The 23471-nt window shown below is 45.9% G+C and overlaps 1 protein-coding gene across 2 annotated transcripts; it reads right to left on the bottom strand.

Moving 5' to 3' along the window:
• Positions 1-33: 33 nt before the first annotated feature.
• SIAH1 (siah E3 ubiquitin protein ligase 1) lies at positions 34-23418 on the bottom strand. Of its 2 annotated transcripts, none has more exons than XM_075837096.1 (2): positions 23260-23418; positions 34-2103 (listed from the first exon to the last, which is right to left on the bottom strand). In XM_075837096.1, the coding sequence occupies exon 2, from the start codon at positions 2099-2101 to the stop codon at positions 1253-1255; it is 849 nt and encodes a 282-aa protein (XP_075693211.1). In that variant the 5' UTR covers positions 2102-2103; positions 23260-23418; the 3' UTR covers positions 34-1252. The 2 variants fall into 2 exon arrangements, with proteins under 2 accessions (XP_075693211.1, XP_075693210.1); XM_075837095.1 differs by lacking the exon at positions 23260-23418 and adding an exon at positions 5300-5684.
• Between the last annotated feature and the right edge of the window lie 53 nt (positions 23419-23471).

Here is a 23471-nt window from a genome sequence, read left to right as displayed (position 1 = left end):
TTTATAGCGGTACAAATTACAGCTGAGAGGGTATTTTGCCAAGTATTATTTTTAATGACAATTATAAAAAGATGGAGAACATCTCATTTTGAGACTACTCATTAAACAATATCTGGTTTCAATTAGAATTTGAAAAAAAGACAATGGAGTTTTGCACTACAAAACAAACAGTCTTCTGCGCCGTAAACTCTCCGAACACATTGTCAACTTTTCCTAAAGCCGTATCCAAATCTCACAAGGTCACCCGGCTGCAACACACATGACTACTCGGTAGCCTCCACACCGGAATCCGCCATTTCACCGTCTGAACGGATACGTTCAATGATGCGGTCTACGGATTTCTCTTAAGAAATTGTTATGGATTCTAACAGGCCAAATTAGGGACGTTCGAGCCTTAAAATGGCCGGCTCTCCTATGTGTAGGCACCATTGCAGCCGGTATCCACTCATCAGCATTTAGATAAGGCTCTAGTCATACATATTCGCCAAAAATCGACAAATTTTTAAACGTCTGACCAATCCAACCATTGCATATACCACAACGTCCAAGTCAAATATCACTGGGGAAAAAAAAAAAAAAAAACCCTCATTCCAGATTTGAGAAAAAAAAAAAATATATGGATGGGGGGGGGGGGGGTAAGTTGAGAAACGCATAGCAAACGTATGTGTACAAAAAAAAATATATATAATATATATTTATATACTTAATTACAGAAAAGAAAGTCAAATTTATTGAATGAAAAACTAGAAGTTAATAAAAATTAGCAATACACAGAAAATATACACAAACAGCAGCAATTCTATTTATAGTGACTTACAAATGAGGAACGCAGCGACCCGGGGAGAGGAGGCCGCGCAGAATGGCTTGTCCGTCAAAAAGGGAAAGAAACACAGACAGTATTTTACTGTACAAACTACAAACACAAATTAATTCAGGGTTATTTTAATTTCCTCTTTTTTCATTTTTTTTTTCTTTAAATAAAAAAAATTAAATTAAAAAAAACAAACAAAAAAAAAACAAACAAGGAGCCCGAGTACAGGGTATAGTTTTTTTTTCAGTGGTTGAATTTAAATATTAGTGTTTTCTTTTTACATGCATCTGCTTCCTGTATCTGTAGTTCATCGGCCGTGCCCACGTTTTATTTTTTTTTGCAGTCCGTGGCCGGCAGTGAAAGTCAATTGCGACTGTAGAAAGTGAAATATAAAGCGCGGACTTTAAACACTGGCCCTGGAAGTTTGTGATTGCCATTTTTTTAACACATTGATATTGTTACATTTATTCCTAAATTGCCATTTTCCGCAAAGAGCTGTGCAATGCTTGTATCGAACACTAGGCAGTCGCTGTTCATGATGGCGGTCGCAATACCCTCGTGAATAGAACGCGGAGTCGCCTCCCAAGTCAATCGTCGCCGGTGACCGTTTAACTCCAGACGGTAAGCAAAGTTCTCGGCTTGCTTCCGTGTTCCTATAAGTTGTACAATAGCAAAGAATTGTTGGTGACCATCGTATTTTTCCTGTTTCTCCAAAACCAGCATAAAGTGAAAACCAAAACAGGACTGCATCATAACCCAGTCCACAGCCCCGGGAAGATTAATGTCTGTGGCAAGAAACACAATATCCTCTCCTTGTAACGTTGTTATGGATTTATGCTGGTGCATGAGATGTGGCATCACTGCATCCAAGGACCCTTGCCATTTACAGGATGCTCCGGGGCAGGGACACGAGTACGGTCGAAATTCACACAGCTCCTCGTGGTCGGCTTTCTCTGTGTGCGGCAATGTCACCTCGCAACCCGAAGAGGCATATTTGCAGGGGAATAGGACAGAGTTGGCAACTTTTTCCATTGCCAGGTTGCGGATGGATCCCAAGGGACCTCTGCAGGTCGGGCAACATGTGAGTTTGGGGCGACAGTTGCTGCACACAAGGTGTCCGCTTTGACATTGAAGAATAGGTGGTAAAACATAGTCAAAGCATACGGGGCATTCGAAGAGGCTTGCCAAGTCATTGTTTGAAGCCGTTGTTCCTGTCAAAGCTGGCACCCGCTGGGAAGGTGGACACTTTGAAGTACCAGTTGGGATGGCTGCGGCAGTCTGACGGCTCATTTCTGGAAGGCAAAAGAGAAGCAGTTACTTTCAGAGGAAAAAAAGAGAATAAGCAAAGAAACGACAAGAGTCTCAAATGACCGCTCAGAAAGACGAGACAATGAGGGAAATCGGACAAACCCCGCTTTCAAAAGGGGGACGGTCTGTGCTGCTGCAACAGTGGAAAAGTCTCCCCACGTCTGCCAGGGATACTCCGTGCACTCCGCTATAATGGACCAAACCAGCACACATCCACCATGTTTGCTGACTGTGTGACGCAAGGCACCGACTGGTCATGACAGGATGTGATGCCAACACTACACATAGGAACAGTGATGTCACAGTTGAGCAGGGGCAGACTTTAGGCCCCATGCACACGACCATAGTGGTCATCTATAATTACGGATGAAATTGCAGACCCGTTCATTTCTACAGGCCACGGACACCTTTCTGTATATTTACGGATGTGCCCAGCCGGATCCGCTGGATATAGAACACGTCCTATTCTTGTCCACAATTGCGGCACGGACTCCCTCCCCCTCCCCGTAGAATTCTATGGGCGCTTCCGCAATTGCAAATACAGATGCACATCTGTAGCAGTCTGCAGACAGTAAAAACCTTTACAGTCGTGTGCATGAGGCCTTAGTTGATCTATAACCTGTGGCTTTCCAGCTGTGGAGACTGGAACTACTGTGGCTGTCAGGGCACCCTGGGAGTTGTAGTTTCTCAGCAGCCGCAGAGCCATAGACTGCAGACTGCCGCCTCAGCGCAGTCAGCATTAATATAGATTACTGGTAGTTGTTCGCTAGCAGAATTGCTTTTATTGCACCTGGGTAAAGACTCAGCAACTCAGCAGAACACAAGAAAACGCTTCCTCATTCTCAGACTAATGAGCGGTGACCTCTGAACATCTGCCTCTTGGCCCTTTGTGGAAGTCATGCGGCCGCTTCTTGTAATCCTACATGCATGACGCCCCCAGGAAGTCGCTCCTCACATTCCACAAATGTTTATTGTATACAAGATCTACAAGCTCTGGATGTACTTGGTCTGCTACACAATTCCATATTGATTATTCCTCGCGAAGGTCGCTCGTCGACGTTGGATGTAGACGTGTGACAGTCACATGAACCTCAGCTCCGAACAGGCATTTTGCATGTCTTACTTAAAAGCTAGGTCAATTCACTTCATAATAACTGCCTAGTCCAAAGCAACAACCATCAAGTGCAAAGTTAAACTAACAGGTCTAAAAATACACACGCTGCATTTACACCTTTGTCACGAAGCAAAGGAGTTGAGGAACACTATGAAATGTATGCGCCCCCCCCCCCCCCATGCGGTTAATACATTACTATGTGCGGTCTCTTCTATTTCTTTGCGTTATTGTGACGCTGCAGGGGTGTAGTATATACAGCTAGTATGTCACGGAGAGCAGGGACACGGTCATCCATATCCCTCATTCATTGTGATGTAAACACCCAGGAGCACCTGTGGCCTCAGTCCTGCTCGCAGGGACTGATTTACAACACATTACATCCCTTTGTTTCCAGAGGACTCATGCGGGACTTCAGAAAGTAGATAAAGTTCATGAAGAAAAATATAAATTAAATCCGGTTCACATCTTTTGACCAACGTTTGGTGTGTATGTTGTGAAATGCTCCCTATGTACGCGCCAAACTCATATCCACAAAGGTACAGTGGGCCAGATGTTGACTTTTAATACATTCAGGCGGTATGGGTCAACTTCTCATTTACTGTATGGAAGAGTGTAGGCTGCTGCAAAAAGAAAAAAGCGGTGTTCTTTGTTTTACAATGCAAGTTAGTGAGTTAACGCAGGGCATATATTTGCACAGGACTGGGCGATGGAGACTACAGTGATGTGTATCATGGCACAGCAAGCGCCCAGGGGCAGCATGCAACGTTGTAGCATGGACTGTACCATCTGTCTAATGCAGGAGACCAGAGACTACCTAGAAAAATGAGCGGTAATGCAGATCTAGTACCCAAAACTTCACAAGGTGGGGAGGGGGGGGGGTCCCAAACTGGAGGACACTTGTTTTTTTGCAATGTCGATCGATCCACTGAATGATCCACAAACCCGCAGGAGACCATGATCAATCTGGAACGACAACACTCCTCCCTTCCTGGCATTGCGCTCTACTATGGCCCATGATAAATATTCCCAATCTACAACCAGACCTGTATACGATCACTGAGGCTATGAGCGCTGCGTGAATAGTATTCAGTTTCCTTTAGTCGGGAAGCTTCCATAAATAGCCCTAGGAGCTCATAGTCCTGCGACTGCACAAAGCTCGAGTTCAGGCAAGAGCTGAAATTCCCATATACACCTGACAGCTGCGCTGGTAGTAATAACCCAGACATTTTTATGATGTTCACACCAATAAGTTCAGTCTATACGGTGCAGCGAGTAACAAAACACTTTCCATTAAGGGAACAAACTGCATTATAGAGAAGATGTGAGCAAGACCGACCGGATACATTTCATGTCCTCCATAGTCCCAGGCAGACACTACAGTGATCACACAAGATACAAAGTGTCCGATACCACCGGTAGTAGATACAAGGGCTTATTCAGACGGATGTGTGCGGAATCAGCCATGAAAAGATGGCAGTTTGTTACATCCGATTCGCACCCATGCAGGGCACGTTTTTGCGGATAGCTAATAGACTTGCGTCTATTGAGGGATCCGTGAAAACTGACAAAAATAGGACGTCCTATTTTTTCATGGGCCCTTTACACAGTCTGTTAAGACGTGTGAACAGCCCCATAGAAATACACGCAGCAGTGCGACGGACGTTTAAACGGACGTCACACGATCTATCAACACGTTAGTCTGAATAAGCAGTTAGCACTAGGTACAAAGCGGCCGCTACCAGAATAGCTCATTGCACAAGATCAGAAGCATCTACGGCGATGCAAAGGCTCAACATCCCTGTACCTGGTGCACCTGGCACCATCACTGCTTGCAGGTAAGTGTCAGATCTCCACGTATCAGACCATACAATATATCAGTGACATGTTCTACCGCTACATGTTCAGAAACACAAGATGCTGTCAACCTCAAGGCCAAGGTGGACACGACCACAACATAGGAGACGGTCACTGACCCCAGCAGATCCATCCCTGCCAGCATGCAGAGTACACTGAAGTGGCAGGCGCTGGAGACCCCCCCCACATACAATGATGGGGCACTGCGTTACCTTTTCGTTTCTTCGGGTCACTCCCGGACAGGCAGGTGAACAGCACCCCTTTCCACGAGTAGAGCACGCTGTGGGTCGCTTTGCCAGTCATGGGTTGGACAGTTCATAGCGGAGCCCCCTCCCCTGGTAAAGCCTCAGCAGTTGTTGTCCCAGGCCGGGAGGAGGGGGTGAGGTAAGGGATCAGAAATAGCCCGGCTGCTGCCCATGCCAGCTCCGTCCTGCGCCAGCCTCCGGGACAACTCACATTCCAGGCGCACCAACGAGGACACCCGCGGTCTGTGAGCTCCGACCCCAGGACACTCCGCTCCAGCACCGCAGCCCGAGCCTTCCACGCAGCGAAGACTCCTCCCAGCCGCCTCCCCGGGACTCTCACTGCAGCTCGGCTCCTAGCACCGACCACACCCGCAGCAAACCCGGGACGCATGCGTCGTATCCTGCCCACTCCAAACCCCTCCCCGGCTCCTGCAATCATCTCACTGGTCACAAGCCGGAGGCCGGCGAAGGGAGGGTTAATGCGAGAGCTCTAAAGTCTCCTCCTCCTGCAGAACAGCGCAGATGCCTGCACCAAGTGCCACCAGAGGGGGCGCCAGCACCAAGACAGCGGCCGCATGACCTTACATCACATCATCCACACACAGGCGGGGCGGGCTGAATATTTAAAGGGGAACTCCACCTGGAGTTATCTAGTGCCACGACAGATGTGGCAGTAAAGTTCAGCATCTGAGGGGTTAACACCGGTTCCAGAGGGTCATATGGTAACATCCATGACCCCAGCGGTTCTGAAACTTGCAGGGATAATATGGACTTTTAACGATGTATATCTCCGTAAGGCCGTGTTCACATGTTGTGGAGCCGTTCCACAACTAAATCCGCAGCAATTCCGGCGGCAACGCATGCAAAGGGGGTATTTTGTGCCCTATTTGCCAACTTAAAATTTTATTTTTAAATAAATGCATGCACCTTGTTCACAGATTCCGTGCCGAAAATAAGTCAGTTTAGTCTGCGCATATCTGCCACAGATAACCGATAATCCTAATTTGGGAAACATTCCCTAAGGGTATGTTCACACGCTAGCTGTCATTTACGGCTGAAAACTGCCACGCGGGAAAAAGCAGCGACATGCCCTATCTTCGGGCGCTTCCGCCTCTGACCTCCCATTGACTTCAATGGGAGGCAGAGAAAGCGTATTTCGCGCTGTTTTATGCCCGCTGCGCTCAATGGCCGCGGGCGAAAAACGGTGCGAAAATCGCCGTGCAGGGAGAGGAAAATCTGCCTCAAAGTTCCAAACTGAATTTTGAGGCAGATATTCCTCCCCCAAAATACTCCGTGTGAACATAGCCTTATTAAAGAGACCCTGTCACCACATTATAAGTGTCCTATCTCCTACATAAGGATTCCGGCAAGTGAAACCAAATCTCGTTTAGCTCCGAGATCTCGTATCCGTTGCTGGAATCTCACAAAAAAAAAAAAAAAGAGAGATTCAGAAGTGTCAGGATTCTGAGTACACAAGACGTCCAGGCTGGATTTCATGTGTATTCATTATCAGGACACTGCAGTAATGTTAGGGCTTGTGTATGAGGCTGCACATGGTGATATATCTATATCGCTAGTGCAGTGTAAATGAATGGAGAGGAGTGCATGATGCCGATTGGTCAGCGTCATACACACCTCTGTACAACGCCCACTTGGTCGAAAGTTAAAGTACGCCCACTTGGGCATTAAGAAAGCTCATTAGCATAAACGTAAATCGCTTCTAACGTTGTGAAAAAAGATCGTTTTTTAAAATAAAAAGCATTACTGTCACCTACATTACAGCGCCGATCTCCTTATATAGGACACAGGGCACTTATAATGTGGTGACAGTCTCTTTAATGGACACCGCGAAAAACGCGAGTACTTGCAAAAACATCTGAAATTCAGGAGCTGTTTTTGCCTGAATACAGACATATTTTGTTAAGACGTGTTAACATAACCTTACACAGGTAAGGGCCTGTTCACATCTGTGTCTTCGTTGTTCTGCTCAGAACAAGGAAAATATTGAAAACGCCGGTTCTGATGTCAGACGGACACCATCAGCACCCGTTGACTTTAATGGGTTCCATCATGGCGTTAGTGGTGGTTTCCAGTAAAAACCACAATGGTTTCCGGTCGGATCTGTGACTGAGGCCTCTAACAGCTTAACATGCTTCTACTGCAGATATGGTGCCTATAGGCCTGTTCACATCAGCGTTGGACTTCCATTCATCTGTTCCATCAGACGAACGGAAAGACAAAATAGTATTGATATCAATGGTATTTTTTCGGTTTAAGTTGGTTTCAAATTGCCTCCGTTCCGCTAGGTTTCTGGTTTTTTTTTCACAAAAATAGTGCAGACCACGACACTATAGTTTCCATGACAAAAAAAAAAAATGGAAACATAGCGACACACACCATTGAAAACAATGGCTCTGATGTAAAAGACGAATGGAAGGCCAGCGCTGACGTGAACAGGCCCTAACTGAGGCACTGGACATTGGGGGGGCTATGCATCCATAAATACAGGGGTCTTACAGAAATTTTGCACCAGCAGCTCAAAGGTTTGACCACTTTACCCAGCATTGTGGTTTATATACTCTATGACTTGTGTGACCCTCCACCCCTCCTATTCTCAGACGCCAGAGGCTAACCAAAAGGTGGAGTTGCCCTTTAAGGCTGGGTTTACACGTAGCGGTTTTTTGGCACCAGCAGAACGTCCATGGATCAAATCCATTGAAGAGAAGGATCCGAGCTGCTAAACAACTCCTATGATCAGAGAATATTAAAACAGTCGTCCCTAGAAAACACCTCAGCAGGGGAAACACCAGGTTTGGTTTGGCAAAGACTGAAGGAATTTGCCGACAAAATAAAATAGTTTCCATTAAAGTAAAAATATCCCCAGTGAAGTCATAACTGTACATTGGGAATTGTGTAAAGTCCCGGTCATCGAGAGGTTTTACAGAATCAATCTTACATGATCACAGGGGTCTATGTGGATCTAAGGATGGTTCAGTAGAACTGCGGGGGTCCGGGCGACGTGGCTATATGGCAGCTGTATGTAAACAGTACAGCCTTCGGCCTTATTCACACGAGCGTATTTCACGTCCGTGCGCTGGCCGTTTTTTTTCACGGACACCACACGGACCTATGTAAATAAATGGGGCTAATCAGACATGCATTGAATTTGACGCAGCGTGCGTCCATTGCATGAAACTTTCTGCATGTCCTATTTTGGTGCGTTGGATGTCATCCGTGTGCTGTCCGTGATTCACGCAACAGTTGCTAAATAGATGGAAAAAAAAAAACGTAAGAAACGCATGTAAAAAAACGCAGATGTAGACGATGTCACACGGAACTGAGAAAAGAAAAAAAAAAGAACTGAGAAACAAGAAAAACGCTGCGTTAATTACACGCGCAAAACAGACACGTTGGTGTGAATAAGGCCTTACATTGTAGACCCAGCATCGGATTATTCTGGGAGTTATAGTCAGATCAGATATTCTCATGTAAAGTCCACACAAGACACAAGTCAAGCAACGGTTTTATGGGAGAAACAGCAGACAGGACAAATATTCCACCTCTGGTGCAGTCACATGGATGCTGGGGGTTATGGTGCTTCACTTCCAGTGCCGCTATATTGGGTAAGTTTTGCTCTTCCCTGACTCTTCTGTTTGTCCAAATGTTGCAGAAATTTCTGCAACTGAAAATTAGTTTCATTCAGTTTAGGCCGGATTCACACAAACAAGTGCAAACTGACGTGAAAAATGGGACGTTTCTCAGGTCCGAGTTGCACCCATGCGGGTCCCGTTTTCACAGATTCCCATAGACTTGAGTATATCGAGGGATCCGTGAAAAACGGAAGAAAATAGGACATGTTCTATTTTTCAACGGACCCTTCACACGGTCCAGTGAAAAAAATCGATGCGTTTGCGAGATGGCTGTTGTATTAACGGACGTATACTACGGTAGTCTGAATTCAGCCTTAATTGGACTTGCCGAAATCCCGGCACCTGCTGCAGAAATGACCGCGTTCAGATGAATGGAACGGACTCTGTTGAAGAAACTTCTGCAACAAAATCTGCAGCGTGTGAACGAACAGAAGTGTCAGGGAAGAGCAAAACGTTCTCTATATAGCGGCACCGGATGTGAAGCACAATAACTGGGGGGTATCGACATGGACAACATTGCATCAGGCGGCCAGGACATGGCACAGATGTGTTCCTTGTTGTCAGAGACAGGACAGGGTAAGATTTGCCCCACGTGTCACCATTACCAAATTATAAAAAAAATACAGATGACATCGGAGAACACAGAGCCACTATCACTAGACACGTGACAGAATTGTATGGATGGAGCCGTCATGAAGCGCCAATCTGATCAGCTGCCTAAGGGGGGATTCACACGAACGTGTATTCGGTTCGTGCGGGCCGCGTGGTTTTCACGCGCCATGCAAAGACCAATACAAGTCTATGGGGCAGTACAGACAGTCCGTGCTTTTTGCGCAGCGTCTGCTGCGCAAAAAACGCGACAGGTTCAATATCTCCGCGTATTTCGCGCATCACGCACCCATTGAAGTCACTTCCGTGCGAACCGACTGAAACAGCGCACCAGCTGTCAAAAGGATGAATGTAAACAGAAAAGCACCACGTGCTTTTCTGTTTCCAAACATCCAAATGGAGTGTCTTTGAGATGAGCGAACCCGGACAATCGAACTTCACCGGGTTCGGCCGAATCGTTTTGGCCGAACAAGGCAAAAAAATTTCCGGTACGCGACGTCAGGAGATAGTCACTGTCCAGGGTGCTGAAAGAGTTAAACTGGTTCAGCACCATGGACAGTGACTACCGATCCCAATAAACATGAACCTGTAAAAAAAAAAAAAACGAATTTCTCACTTACCGATAACTCCCGGCTTCTTCCTCCAGTCTGACCTCCCGGGATGACAATTCAGTCCAAGTGACAGCTCCAGCCAATCACAGGCCAAGCACAGGCTGCAGCGGTCACATGGACTGCCGCGTCATCCAGGGAGGTGGGGCCCGATGTCGAGAGGCGCGTCACCAAGGACGTGTCACCAAGGCAACGGCCGGGAAGTTCTCGGTAAGTACGAACTTTCTTTTTTTTTTTTAACAGGTTGCTGTATATTGTGTTCGGCATTCACTGTCGAGGGTGCTGAAAGAGTTACTGCCAATCAGTTAGCTCTTTCAGCACCTTGGACAGTGACGGGCGTCGACTAGCCTCATCTCTATGATGGCGGCTGCGCGAAAATCACGCAGCCGCGCATCATACACGGATGACACACGCAGCTGTCAAATGGTTTTTGCGCGCGCAAAAACGCAACGTCCGTCTGTATCTGCCCTAATTGTGGGGGTAACGCACAATAATTATTCACAGGCAGGGCTCACACCTAAAAAAAACTGGGTAAAAACTTGCGCCTTGACCGCATGGTCTGAATTTACCAGTAGGTGACCCCTAGCAACGTCTAGAGCAGTCTCCAACCTGTTGACCAGGTTGCGAAACTACAACCCCCAACATGGAGGATTTATATAAGTTTCAAATTCCTCGTCTGAACTGCGATCCTGGGGACCAGCGATTTAGAAATGGGCCATTTGTTTACCCCATAGTATCTCTATGAACATACCGGGGTGAAAATATTAAGGCTAGGGTTTTAAAACGCCACTCAAACTAAGTTACATTGGCAGAAAATCCACCAAATAAATTAAGGAGGCCCCCAACTCTTTCTATATTTGATGCATCTTCTTCGGCTGTCCACGCAACAGAAATGCAAGTCTACGGCCGCTACAGATCTGCGCCATAAGACTGTTTCTGGCATAAATTATAATAAATCTGTAATTCCAACAAAGGCCCCGACCCCTTTTGTCACCACTTTCCAAAAAGAAAAATTAAAAAAAAAAACACCTTAGCGCAACTATGATCTGCACCAAACGTTGCTACTTTTTTACGCCAGAAACCTTTTGATATATTCGCCCCACACTAGGCATTTACACAGCCCACAGAATCTACTGCACGTGTGTAAACCAGCCCAGCCATAGTCGTCCCGGGTACTCCGCTATATTACAGGGTCAGTATTTTGTATGCAGGACTTTATAGATATATTTTTTTTACCTCAAAAAGCAAAAACCTTTAATCTGAAATGACCATTGTTAAATACATAAAGAGCCCTCCAAGCTGTATAAGTTCTTATCTACCCACTTAATACTGACTCAACGTGTGTCGCTCTGTAGACGGCACAGTTTGCCTCATTTGCAAAAAAATTCCACTTTTGATTGAGCGTTACCTGTATCCCCCCCCCCTTCCACTCTTTAGCACCCCACAGATCTACCACACGCACAACTCCTATACCTGGTACATAGAGGGGCACGTCTTAAAGTAATCCACATCCCATCCTGCCAACAAAGAACGTTGGCTGAACTACCTGCAGGACACCTGATCCAACCAACAGGGACCACACAAGCGGAGCGAGCGGCAGCTACACACGAGGTCTGCAGGATTGTGATATACAGAAAAGAATCACCTGGCAGCAGTTTTATAAAGTGCAGATCCTCCTCCTCTCCTCATCGGTTCCTCACTGTGGCAAGGCAGAAATAGAAAGCAAAAACAATCTTCCTTTTTAGACGCTGCACCACTTTAGTTACCTACGGATATCCGTTCTCACGTCAGTTTGCATAGTTTTACCCACCCCTCTGTCTACCTCAACTTTCAATTTCTATCTACATTACGCACACAGAAGTATTACAAGATCTGTGCTGTATGGATCCGCAAAACGGTGCCCATACTGTATCGGTGTACGCCCCAAGCGTTATACATAGGCATATAGATATTTTTTTTTCCTGTAGGAATCCATGAGAATAAAAATACAATTGTGGTGAGCTCCATTGTATGGGATATTAGAGAGACATCCTCCCCTAGGAGAGTTGCTTGTGAACCCTACAGTGTGTCCAGAATACAAAAAGTCATGACATACATGGTCTACATACAAGTTTTCCATCTGCATAGAATGCAGTAAAATATTTCTTTAAAATTAACCAGAGACACAGGTTAGCAGAGTAAGGCCACATTCACACTAGCGTGACAGATTTATGCGCGTAAAAAAAACAAATGTAAATCTGCCAGTATGCGATGAGTTTTTGCATCAGTGTGCATTGCGTGTCGTGTATTTCACACACTTTTTTTTTTTAAATTGATGCGTGAAACAACGTCAGTGCGCTGTCCGTGGTTTTCACACATCCATTGACTTCAATGGGCGACCATGTACGTGACAACGCACCAATATAGGACATGCAGTGCGTTTTATGCAACGGACTCTCGCTGTGTGAAAACTCACATGTGTGAACAGCCCCATTGAAATCAATGCGGCAGTGTGCGGTTTTAACGCACAGCACACGGACGAGAATCACGCTTGTGTGAATGAGCCCTTAACTGACATTTGCAATAATCCACTTATGCCTGCGCCGGGCCAGAAATGAAAGCAAAAAAGTGGAAGCCACTATTAACTCTAACACAGCACGCCTTATGCACACAAATGTGATTTTTGTGTCCGCAATTCATCCACAAAAGTGCGGATGAATTGCGTACCCATTCATTTCTATGGACCCATGCACACAGTACACAGAGACCGCCCGCCCAAAAAAAAAAAAAAAAAAATAAGACAAGTCCTTATACGGGCCACATTTGATGTCCCGGCTCACTGAAATCAGTGTGTGTACGGTCCGTGATTTACGGACGGCCCGTGGAGGACACTCCCCAGCCGCAATCAGGGGCAGTGTGCATGAGGTCTTATGGGGGAACCAACAAGAGTCAGCTAATAAAAATCCAACTCTCCACAACCTAGAACATCACCTGACAGCAGCCACAGCTCGTGGGATCAAGCAGAAAAGTCTATGACCAACTCTACAGTCCAGCACAGTCACTATGATCAGGGGACGTCCAGACGTTGCAGTAGAAAACGGAAACGGATTTTGCCGCAAGTCTGCAACGATTCTGCAGCAAAAACCAAATATATTAAAGAGGTGAAACCCGTAACATACATGTGGATGGGGTTAGAAAGATCTCATCCACATGTATTGTACTTCGCTGTAGTATTAGGCTATGTTCACACGCTTAAAAAACAAACAAAAAAAAAAAACTGAAAATACGGAGCTGTTTTCAAGGGAAACCAGCGCCCGATTTTCAGCCGGTTTTTTAGCAACTCACGTTTTTTCACAGCCGTTTTTGAAGCGTTTTTTCTATAGTCAATGAAAAACAGCTCAAGTAGTGACATGCACTTCTTCGCAGGTGTTTTTAAAAACAGCCGCGTAAAAAAAAAAACAAAAAAAAAAAAAAAACACGCCCTGTCGGAACAGAACGCAGTTTTTCCCATTGAAATCAATGGGTAGAGGTTTGGCGGCGTTCTGCTTCCAATCTTTCGGCCATTTACGGCCTGAAAATAAGCAGTGTGCACACACCCTTATGTCTGAATATGGCCAGATCCTTATTTTGCCTGAGCCGTCCAGGCACATCCGTGCCGTTTTTCGTGGGGACCATGTAATGTTTAATTTCTCCTGCGGTGGTGCTGCGGGGGAATGGAGCACTTGCCGCCAGGTTCTCCTATGGATTACAGCTGATCGCTGGGGTCGCTGTAATCAGCTTAGTGGTGGCAACGACAGATCGGCTGCAAGACTGAACCTTGCATTAGACAAAAAGTGAACGCCAGGATGAAATCTTATATACCGTCAGGTTACAGTGTCTGGGAATTCATTAATTTGGTAAAAAAAATAATATTCAGGAGGTACGCATCACTGGGTCCAGGAGAGAGAATACAAACAATAGACTATACAGTGCTAGGTAACGGTGTGCTACTCACAGTAATTGGATATTGGACTCGCTGACGGCCGGTTGCCCTTTGTTGCTGGTGTAATACTAATTTCATATGAGAATTTACAAACCAGTACATAGAGCTCCTCACAAACCAGCATTGGGGGGGCAGTACATCACATGGATCGTGCAGTGATGGGATCACTGTCCGAGTTCTCAGAGGATCAGTGTTGCCATTAGGCCTTACATAGAGTATTTGTTGCAGATTTTCGGAGCCGATAAACATGGGAATTGGGTTTCACAAGACCCCATATTCACATGGAAGAGAGAAAAAAAAAATATATAATACATTTCTGGACATCTAGATTTTCATGTCTGCAGCATGCCCCATCTGTGGTGGATTTCTTCCCGAGTACTCAGAACTCTGTACATTTGACATGTGTTTGCCTCCTAATGAATACTGTCAGCTTGATGGAGAAGAGTTTACTTGCGTGAAATTCAAATAGTATGCAAATAATCCTAATTACATATGCCTTACATAAACAGGTACAAGAGCTAAATAACCCAGTACCACGTGTGAGGTCTATTTACTCAACATAGCCAGGACAAAACAGGTCTAGGGATCCTAAAAAGGAGGTCTAGTTTAGAAAACCCACTTCCATATAACTTATCAGGGACTTCTGACATAAAGTAGTTGTATCAGAACTGCCAATCACCTATCCAAAGGTCAGGTGATAATTGTCAGATTATTGGGGGGCCCACCAATGGAACCCCATCCGATCACAAGATCGACCCTTCTGTTCCTCCTCCTTGCACCCCCTACATTGAGGATATTGAATGAAGCACGTGCGCTGCCACTCCATTCAAGGTCTATAGAACTGACTGAAACAGCTGATCGGGGAGGGAGTGCAGGGAGGAGTAGCGGAGGGTTTGGGACCCCCGTTAGTGCAATCGGTGGGGGTCCCAGCATTGTGGTTAAGTGTCGATTCTGGTACAACCCATTTAATAGAGGATCCTACTCAGGATCCTGATCTTTTGGCCACAGTAAAGACCATTTAGGCCCAGTTCACGTGACATTTGTGATGTACATTCAGTGTGTACACCAGGAAAGCTCCCTGTGAACATAGGGCTGTATTAGCCCTGACTCCTGGCCTCCGTCGGGTTGGTAGGACTTGTTTTTTCTTGGAGGTATGAAATAGGACTATGAAATGTGGACTACGCTATTCCATACAACTGGATCCCACACAAAAATAAAATACCACACAGTTTTGTATTTTTTTTTTTTAAACATGGGAGCCTACAGGGGACGTATACCACAATATAGCAAGTCACAGGCATTCGTTAAACGTATACATCATGAGCTTTTCATGAAACATACGTTAAACGAGTGGCATAATAGCCTATGGGTGACTGATGCCTAACAGTTGAGCATAGGCTATTATGGCATCGGTTTAACGTATCCATCATGAAAACTTCACGAGAGTTCATGATGCGTATGACTAATATATCCCATAATAATATATGGGTGGATGCCACTGTTAAGCGTCCGTAACAGCCCACATTAACGTATACAACGGGAGGTTTTCCTAGCGTGTACGTTAAACATAGACCAAAAACATGATGTGAATGAGGCCTGACAAAGTGAGTCTCTCCCTCTGTAGGACTTGTCCTGTATCACTCAGATAACACATGGATATGAATTGGCGCTGTGTAATGCTTAATTTTCCCTGTGGGGGCGCTGAAGGGAAACTGAACACTCCGGGTAAAGCCACATGGAGTGGCACTAACCCAGCCGTGATACAGTCAACACCGGCGCCATGTCCCGCGGGGCTGTCAAATAGCCTCTTAAAGGGCCATGCGTTGTTGCAGGTAAGAAAGCCCTTTACCTGCAAAATCATGCGCCCATTAGGGAATACATCCTTTATATCTGCACGATTTTGCAGTTTTACCCGCAATAACGCACGGCCATTAACTGGCAGCTTGACAGCCATGCAAATAATGGTGCAGTTGTTGCTCGCATTGCGGCCAGGTCAGTGCCGCACCGTGAGGCCTTACCCTTAGGGCAGATAGACGGACGTTGCGTTTTTGCGCGCGCAAACAACGCAGCGTTTTGCGCGCGCAAAATCCATTTGACAGCTGCGTGTCATCCGTGTATGATGCGCGGCTGCGTGATTTTCGCGCAGCCGCCATCATAGAGATGAGGCTAGTCGACGCCCGTCACTGTCCAAGGTGCTGAAAGAGCTAACTGATCGGCAGTAACTCTTTCAGCACCCTCGACAGTGAATGCCGAACACAATATACAGCAACCTGTTTAAAAAAAAAAAAAAAAAAAAAAAAAAAGTTTGTACTTACCGAGATCTGCCCTCCCGGCCGTTGCCTTGGTGACGCGCCTCTCTTGACATCGGGCCCCACCTCCCTGGATGACGCGGCAGTCCATGTGACCGCTGCAGCCTGTGCTTGGCCTGTGATTGGCTGCAGCTGTCACTTGGACTGAATTGTCATCCCGGGAGGTCAGACTGGAGGAAGAAGCCGGGAGTTATCGTTAAGTCAGAACTTCGTTTTTTGGGATCGGTAGTCACTGTCGTCGCGTACCGGACATTTTTTTGCCGGGTTCGGCCAAAACGAGTTCGGCCGAACCCGGTGAAGTTCGGTTCGCTTGTCTGGGTTCGCTCATCTCAAAGACACTCTGTTTGGATGTTCGGAAACAGAAAAGCACGTGGTGCTTTTGTTTACATTCATCCTTTTGACAGCTGGTGCGCTGTTTCAGTCGGTTCGCACGGAAGTGCTTCCGTGCAACCTGTGTGGTTTTCACGCACCCATTGACTTCAATGGGAGCGTGATGCGCGAAATACGCAGAGTTATTGAACCTGTCGCGTTTTGTACGCAGCGAACAAACGCTGCGCAAAAAGCGCGGACTGTCTGTACTGCCCCATAGACTTGTATTGGTCGATGCGTGGCGCGTGAAAACCACGCGGCCCAAATACACACTCGTGTGAATCCCCCCTTACTGCCAGGTTTCCCCACAGGTTACAGCTGATCACTGGGGTTCCCGGCAGGAGGACACTTTGCTTTTTTCAAGAGATGCTTCTAAGGGTATGTACACAGGGCCTATTTTCGGGCCGTAAACGCCCGAAAAATTGGAAGCAGAATGCCTCCAAACATCTGCCCATTGATTTCAATGGGAAAACGGCGTTCTGTTCCGACTGAGTGTTTTTAGTAGCGTTTTTTAACGTGTAAAAAAAAACGGCCACGAAAAAGAAATGCAGGACACTTCTTGGGACGTTTTTGGCACAGTTTTCCATAGACTATTGAAAAAAGCTCCATAAACAGCCGTAAAAAAAAACGTTGCGAAAATCGCCAGTGGCACAAAAAAAAAAAGTCTAAAAATCAGGAGCTGTTTTGTCTTGAAAACTGCTCCGTATTTTGAGACATTTTTGACTCTGCGTGTGAACATACCCTAACAAGTAAGGATTGTCTAAAGCAGAGAACCCCTTTCAAAGCAACAGAGACTTCCAAAGCTCAGGGCATGTTCTGAAAAGTTAGCCAAGACATACAATATTCAGTGACCTCATCACCCCTTCTAGGTGGAGGGATGGACTCACCCTTTAAAAGGCCACACATGGATAGCTGTACACCAGGGATAGAAAAAAATAAAAAAAAGCTTCCTAACCCTAACTTTTTGGGCTGTTTTCTTTTGAGGTCTGGTCTATGAAGGTATGTTCACATAGAAAGCATGCAAAATCTTCAAGGCCTAAAAACTTAACAGGAACAGGTCCAACACCCCATGAATTACACAACTTATTAGACCAGCACAGAACAAATTATTATTTTATAAGCGCTTACATAACATGCTGGATGAAGACTATAGCACCATAACCCAACACAGACTTTGCATACCAGGAGCACAAATCTGGGATATCCCGAGACGGCAAAAATCTCCTTTGATCCTTGTACATTAATATCTTATACCAAGTATTAAACCAGTTAGACAATGTGCTTTGAAATTTACCGCGGCACCTAATTTCATATGAGGTGGTCAGAAATTGTGCGCAGACTAGCTAGAGGTGTCAAATTAACGCAAAAAATAATTAGCGACGGTCAAATAACGGGAAAGCAAAAATTACTATTGTGCACTATGACATGTCACAAGATTTTCCTTGCACCAACACTATAATCAAGCAATCTCCAGTGTCCTGCTGATGCAAGAGACGAAATCAGAAAACCTGCGGAGCAGACTGTTTATGTTGTTGTAGCGGAGCCACAAGATAGCCGAGGTTGTTATGAGCCTACGTTACGTCAGACAGAGCCAGGGTCAAACTTAGGCGATGATTATGCCAACATCTGACTAACAGTTCCGTTATTACAATGCAACACATACCCTGTCTGACACTGCAAGGCCATTCATTGACAGCGGTGACTGAAAAGAATCCCACATAGAAGAAAATAGCAACGATCGTGTAGTCATTTACACGTGGCCATTAGATGGGAGTGGTATATGTTGGAGACCACTGCCATATAGGTAAGCCTGATTAACATAAGGGACAGTAAGGCCTTATGCACACGGCCGTGCCCGTAATCACAGCCCAAAGTTGCGGGCAGTCGGTCAACGGACACATTTATGGGCCGTGCTCACATACAAAGTATGGGAGCACGGTGCGTAAAATACGAAAAGTAGGACATGCGCCATAATTCCGGGCACGGTTTTACAGCACTGCCACCTAATAGTAGCGATATGGAAAGGTGTCCGTGCCCAATAGAAACGAACGTGTCCGTAATCGCTTACCATATTACGGTCCGCCATTACGGAGATTTTACGGTTGTGTGCATGGGGCCTGAGCCTGGCTGGTTGGAAAGGTCTTAAAACGCACAAGGAGGTTCATGTTAAAGTCGAGGCAACAGAGTAACTGTACGGACAGTGAGCGCTGGTGCACACCGTACGGGCCATTCTTCTCCAGGAATGCGCGCTAACTGTGGTATCATGTGGTGTAATGCACCCTGTCAGACCTCGGATCATAAGCACAGAATCCAAGCGTGCAACAGCAATGGGAGCGATAACGTGGAAATCACAGGAGTTATAGGTAATTTTTACAGATAAGATTACACACTATGGACAAAGATTATTAACACAAAGTCATTTCCTCATTATTAACCCCTTAATAACCAGCCTATTTTAAACCTTAATGACCAAGCCATTTTTTACGTTTTTCCATCGTCGCATTCCAAGAGCTATAACGTTTTTTATTTTTGCGTCGACATCGCTGTATAAGGTCTTGTTTTTTGCGGGACAAGTTGTATTTTTTAATAGCACCATTTTGGGGGACATTTATTGATTAACTTTTATTAACTTTTTTTGGGGGGGGAAATAGAAAAAAACCTGAAATTTTGCCACACTTTTTCGCATCTTAAATCTACGCCGTTTACCGTGTGATATAAATAACACAATAATTTTATTCAGCGGGTTGTTACGATTGCAACGATACCAAATTTGTATCGTTTTTGTATGTTTTACTACTTTTACACAGTAAAAACACTTTTTTTTCAAAATTATTTGTTTTTGTGTCTCCATATTTGAAGAGCCGTAACGTTTTTATCTTTTCGCCGATGCGGTTGTACGAGGGCTTTTTTTTTGCGGGACGACTTGTAGTTTTTATTGGTACCATTTTGGAGTAGATGCGACTTTTTGATCACTTTTTAAATCACATTTTTTTTAAAGTCAGGATTAACAGAAAACAGCAATTTTTCCATAGTTTTTTTATTACATTTTTTACGGCGTTCACCGTGCGGATTAAATAATGTAATAGATTTATAGTCGGGGTCGTTACGGACGCGGCGATACCAAATGTGTAACTTTTTAACTTTATTTTGTTTCTTTAATAGTAAAGCATTTTGTAAGGGGAAAAGCTGGGTTTTTAATTTTTTTTTCAAATTAACTTTATTAAACTTTTTTTTTTACTTTATCACTAGTCCCACTAGGGGACTTTAATATGCGATTCTCCGATCGCTATTATAATACACTGCAATACTTTTGTATTGCGGTGTATTACTGCCTGTCCGTTTAAAACGGGCAGGCATCTGCTAGGTCATGCCTCCGGCATGATCTAGCAGGCATTCGCTCCAGGCAGACCTGGGGGCCTTTATTAGGCCCCCGGCTGCCATTGGGGAGACAGACACTCGGCGATCGTATCGCCGGGTGTCGGTGGGAGAGAGAGGGAGCTCCCTCCCTCTCTCCAAAACCACTCAGATGCGGTGCTCGCTATTGTGCACCACATCGGAGGGGTTAAACGGGTGAGATCGATCGATCTCACATGGCAGAGCAGGGAGATTTGACGGCTCCCTGCTGTTTACTTTATCCTGATGCAGTGCCATAAAAAGGCATATACATCAGAATAAAGCCCATTAGTGGCCGCCGTGAAAAGGCGTATTGGCGGTCACTAACGGGTTAAAAGCCAGTTAAACACCGACACCTCCCAGCGGTCATAAGGAACCTGTGTAGGTGTTATTAAAAACCTATGAACGTCTCATGTGCTACTAAGACTTTAATTGGAGACTAGGTGTTACCAGTGTGTAATACATTATATGTGACAAGGCTGGCCTTCAGACCAGATTTTAGGGAGCTGCAGAAGGTGGATAGAGAGAGAGATATAGATTGTATGTATATATATATATATATATATATATATATATACACACACACACACACACACACACACGTCTCATCCTCTATATACAATGCTATACGTGGACATGCCGAATAAGTTCAACCTCTCCTGCAGTCGTGGTCCCCAAGATCCACGCTTAGGCCCTATGCACATGAACATATTTTTGCGGCCGCAATAACCCAGGACATGTCTTATTATGGCGCACAAAAGTCACCGGGCGTGTGGAAACTGTAGGTACACCTCCGTGTGACATCCGTATTTGCAGAAGTGTTGCTAAGCCACGACAGGAAGCTTTCCTTGCACTGTTTTTATATGATCTGCATTTTGCAGATGACACACGGACGTACTACAGATGGCATGTCAAACGCAAAATACGGACTACGGTCCGGGAATTTGCGGACCAGAAAAACACTACGGCCTTAGGGACTGAATTTTCACAAATATTACCAACACCATACCTATATATCCAGCCACCACAGCCGGAGGTCACTTCATACCTCACCCGCTCTCTGTTCCCAGGAACAATGCCCAGCAGCAGCTTTTTCCACTGTTTATCAGCACACAGATCTGAACATCAGACGCCTCTTCCTATGTATATCTCATGACTGCCGAGAATCAGGATTTCCTATTGCTTTCTCACGTACCCTCCTGCCTGTTCCTCCTCTGCTCTCCTAGCTTCAGTACCTTGGCCATCACCATCAGAGACATTAAAAGACTGAATACATTTACTCTGGTCGGAGATCTGCCTCGCCATTAATAATAAAGCTGCAAAATAAACCAACGTGAGCAGCAGAAAAGGAAGAAAGGTGATCTCCTCGCTCAGTAACACCACAGCAATTCAGCAAGTCATGCCGGGCGAACACAGGAACAGCCATCAGGCAGAACAACCAGGCCCCGTCCTTCGCCTGCAGAGGTTATACCCAGAAGCCGCATGCTGGGAACAATAGATCTGTCACGGAAGACCCCTGCCCCCACATGGCAAGACCCCTGCAAGAACGAAGCTAGGCCTCGCCACGTTGGCACAAACATCAGCAGCGTCTATTATTTATCGCTACATTGCAACAAAAAAAAAACCAAAAAAAAAAAAAACACAAAAAGCACAAGGCAGTAACACCCGGCCGCTACCTCAATACAGCACAGACTCTCCAAAAAGGAAAGGAGATCAAACCGGGATCCTCAAAATCCATGCAAAACGTGTGGATGTGTCCAGTAACCGCCAGCAGATCAATATATCTATGCAAATCCACATCAATTATGCAAATTAGAATTAATCTTCAGCCCCAGAAGCTTGGACCATCATATAGCAGTCATAACACCATGTATACGGGACAGTTATTGTAAAAGGCGACACACGGGAAGACGTAAAAAACAGTCACAACATAAAAGGAAGTCACAAGACAGAAGGTGCCAGCGCACAACACAGCAATAGTAAACAAGCCCCTATATGTGTATATACACACACATAATATACATGTGCATAAGTAAAGACGCCGCCCCCTCCCCCCCCCAAAAAAAAGCTCTACTCTGGGACCATCCTCTCCCCCCAATTATTGTGAGGGGTCTCCATCCAGGTGCTCCATCAGCATAGGAGGAAACTCAAATCACAGGGGTTGTTTATCTGCACAGTGCCAACTGCGCCAATCGAGCGCCACCACAGCCCAGCAGCTATTATGAATAATAGGGACAACCACCCAGAACGGGGACCCCCCCCCCCCCATTAGCAAATTATAGCCCAGGACATATAGAAATGGCGCCTATATCTTACACCATAATCTTATAGTATAGACACAATAAGAAACCACGCTGGAATACGCTCCACGAGAGAGCGAGATACGACAAATGCGTCAATATTTTATCGTAACGTTCAGACGCGTCGCTACAATAAAAACCACAATGACACTTTTTTTTTTTTATCAATGGAAATTATGTGTCGCTTGTTGATAGTCATTGCCATGGCAACGAAGACGTAAAAGGTTTCAAGAATGAAAGGTTTGTGGCAGCGACTGGCAGATCCAGCAAAACCATGCAGTCCCACGTAAACAATACAGAGCCGGGCAGTCCCTCGTAAACAGAGCCTGTCCCCGCCACGTAAACAATACAGAGCCAGGCAGCCCCACGTAAACAATACAGAGCCAGGCACACACTACAGAGAGCTGATAAACGAGAGATGTAGATTATAACATATTACACATCACAGGAGTCAGCGGGCTCCTCGTCATGTTGCAGGCCGGGGATGAGGGATTAGAGCCGGGGAGGTGGGGTCAGTGAGAGCGAATTAGGCCGCAGCCTCAGCACAAACAAGAACTCCCAGGAAGACAATGCGGCTGCCCGTATACCGGTTCGGGGGGGAGGGGTGGATAAGAAGGGGGAGGGGTGAACAGAAAGAGGGGGGGGGGTACTTTAGTACCACAGTCAGACCCGTACGTCGTCTCCTCTATAACCCGCCCACCGGCGACCCTTCCCTGCCCAACACTCACCTCTGCTCTGCCCCAGCCGCGGTGCTGTGAGGTGAACGCCCGGTCTCTCCTCCTCCTCCCCCGGTACTAGCCCTTCGTCGAGCAGCCGTTACCGTGCCCAAAGCGCGCCTCCGCCCTGAGAGAAAGACACTGCGGAGGGGAACGAGCGCGTGCACGGCGCCTACGTCACTGCTGTCACTCAACGGGGACGCGCACGTAAACCATTTATACAA

This window comes from Rhinoderma darwinii, chromosome 9 (assembly GCF_050947455.1).
Source record: "Rhinoderma darwinii isolate aRhiDar2 chromosome 9, aRhiDar2.hap1, whole genome shotgun sequence".
Lineage (NCBI taxonomy): Eukaryota > Metazoa > Chordata > Amphibia > Anura > Rhinodermatidae > Rhinoderma > Rhinoderma darwinii.
This window is presented reverse-complemented; position numbering and strand designations above follow the sequence as displayed.

Coding starts and splice junctions, on each gene's coding strand:
- SIAH1 (XM_075837095.1), bottom strand. CDS start 5,390: ATGACTGGCAAAGCGACCCACAGCGTGCTCTACTCGTGGAAAGGGGTG. Junction 2,104..5,299: donor TGACCCGAAGAAACGAAAAG/GTAACGCAGTGC, acceptor TTTGCCTTCCAG/AAATGAGCCGTCAGACTGCC.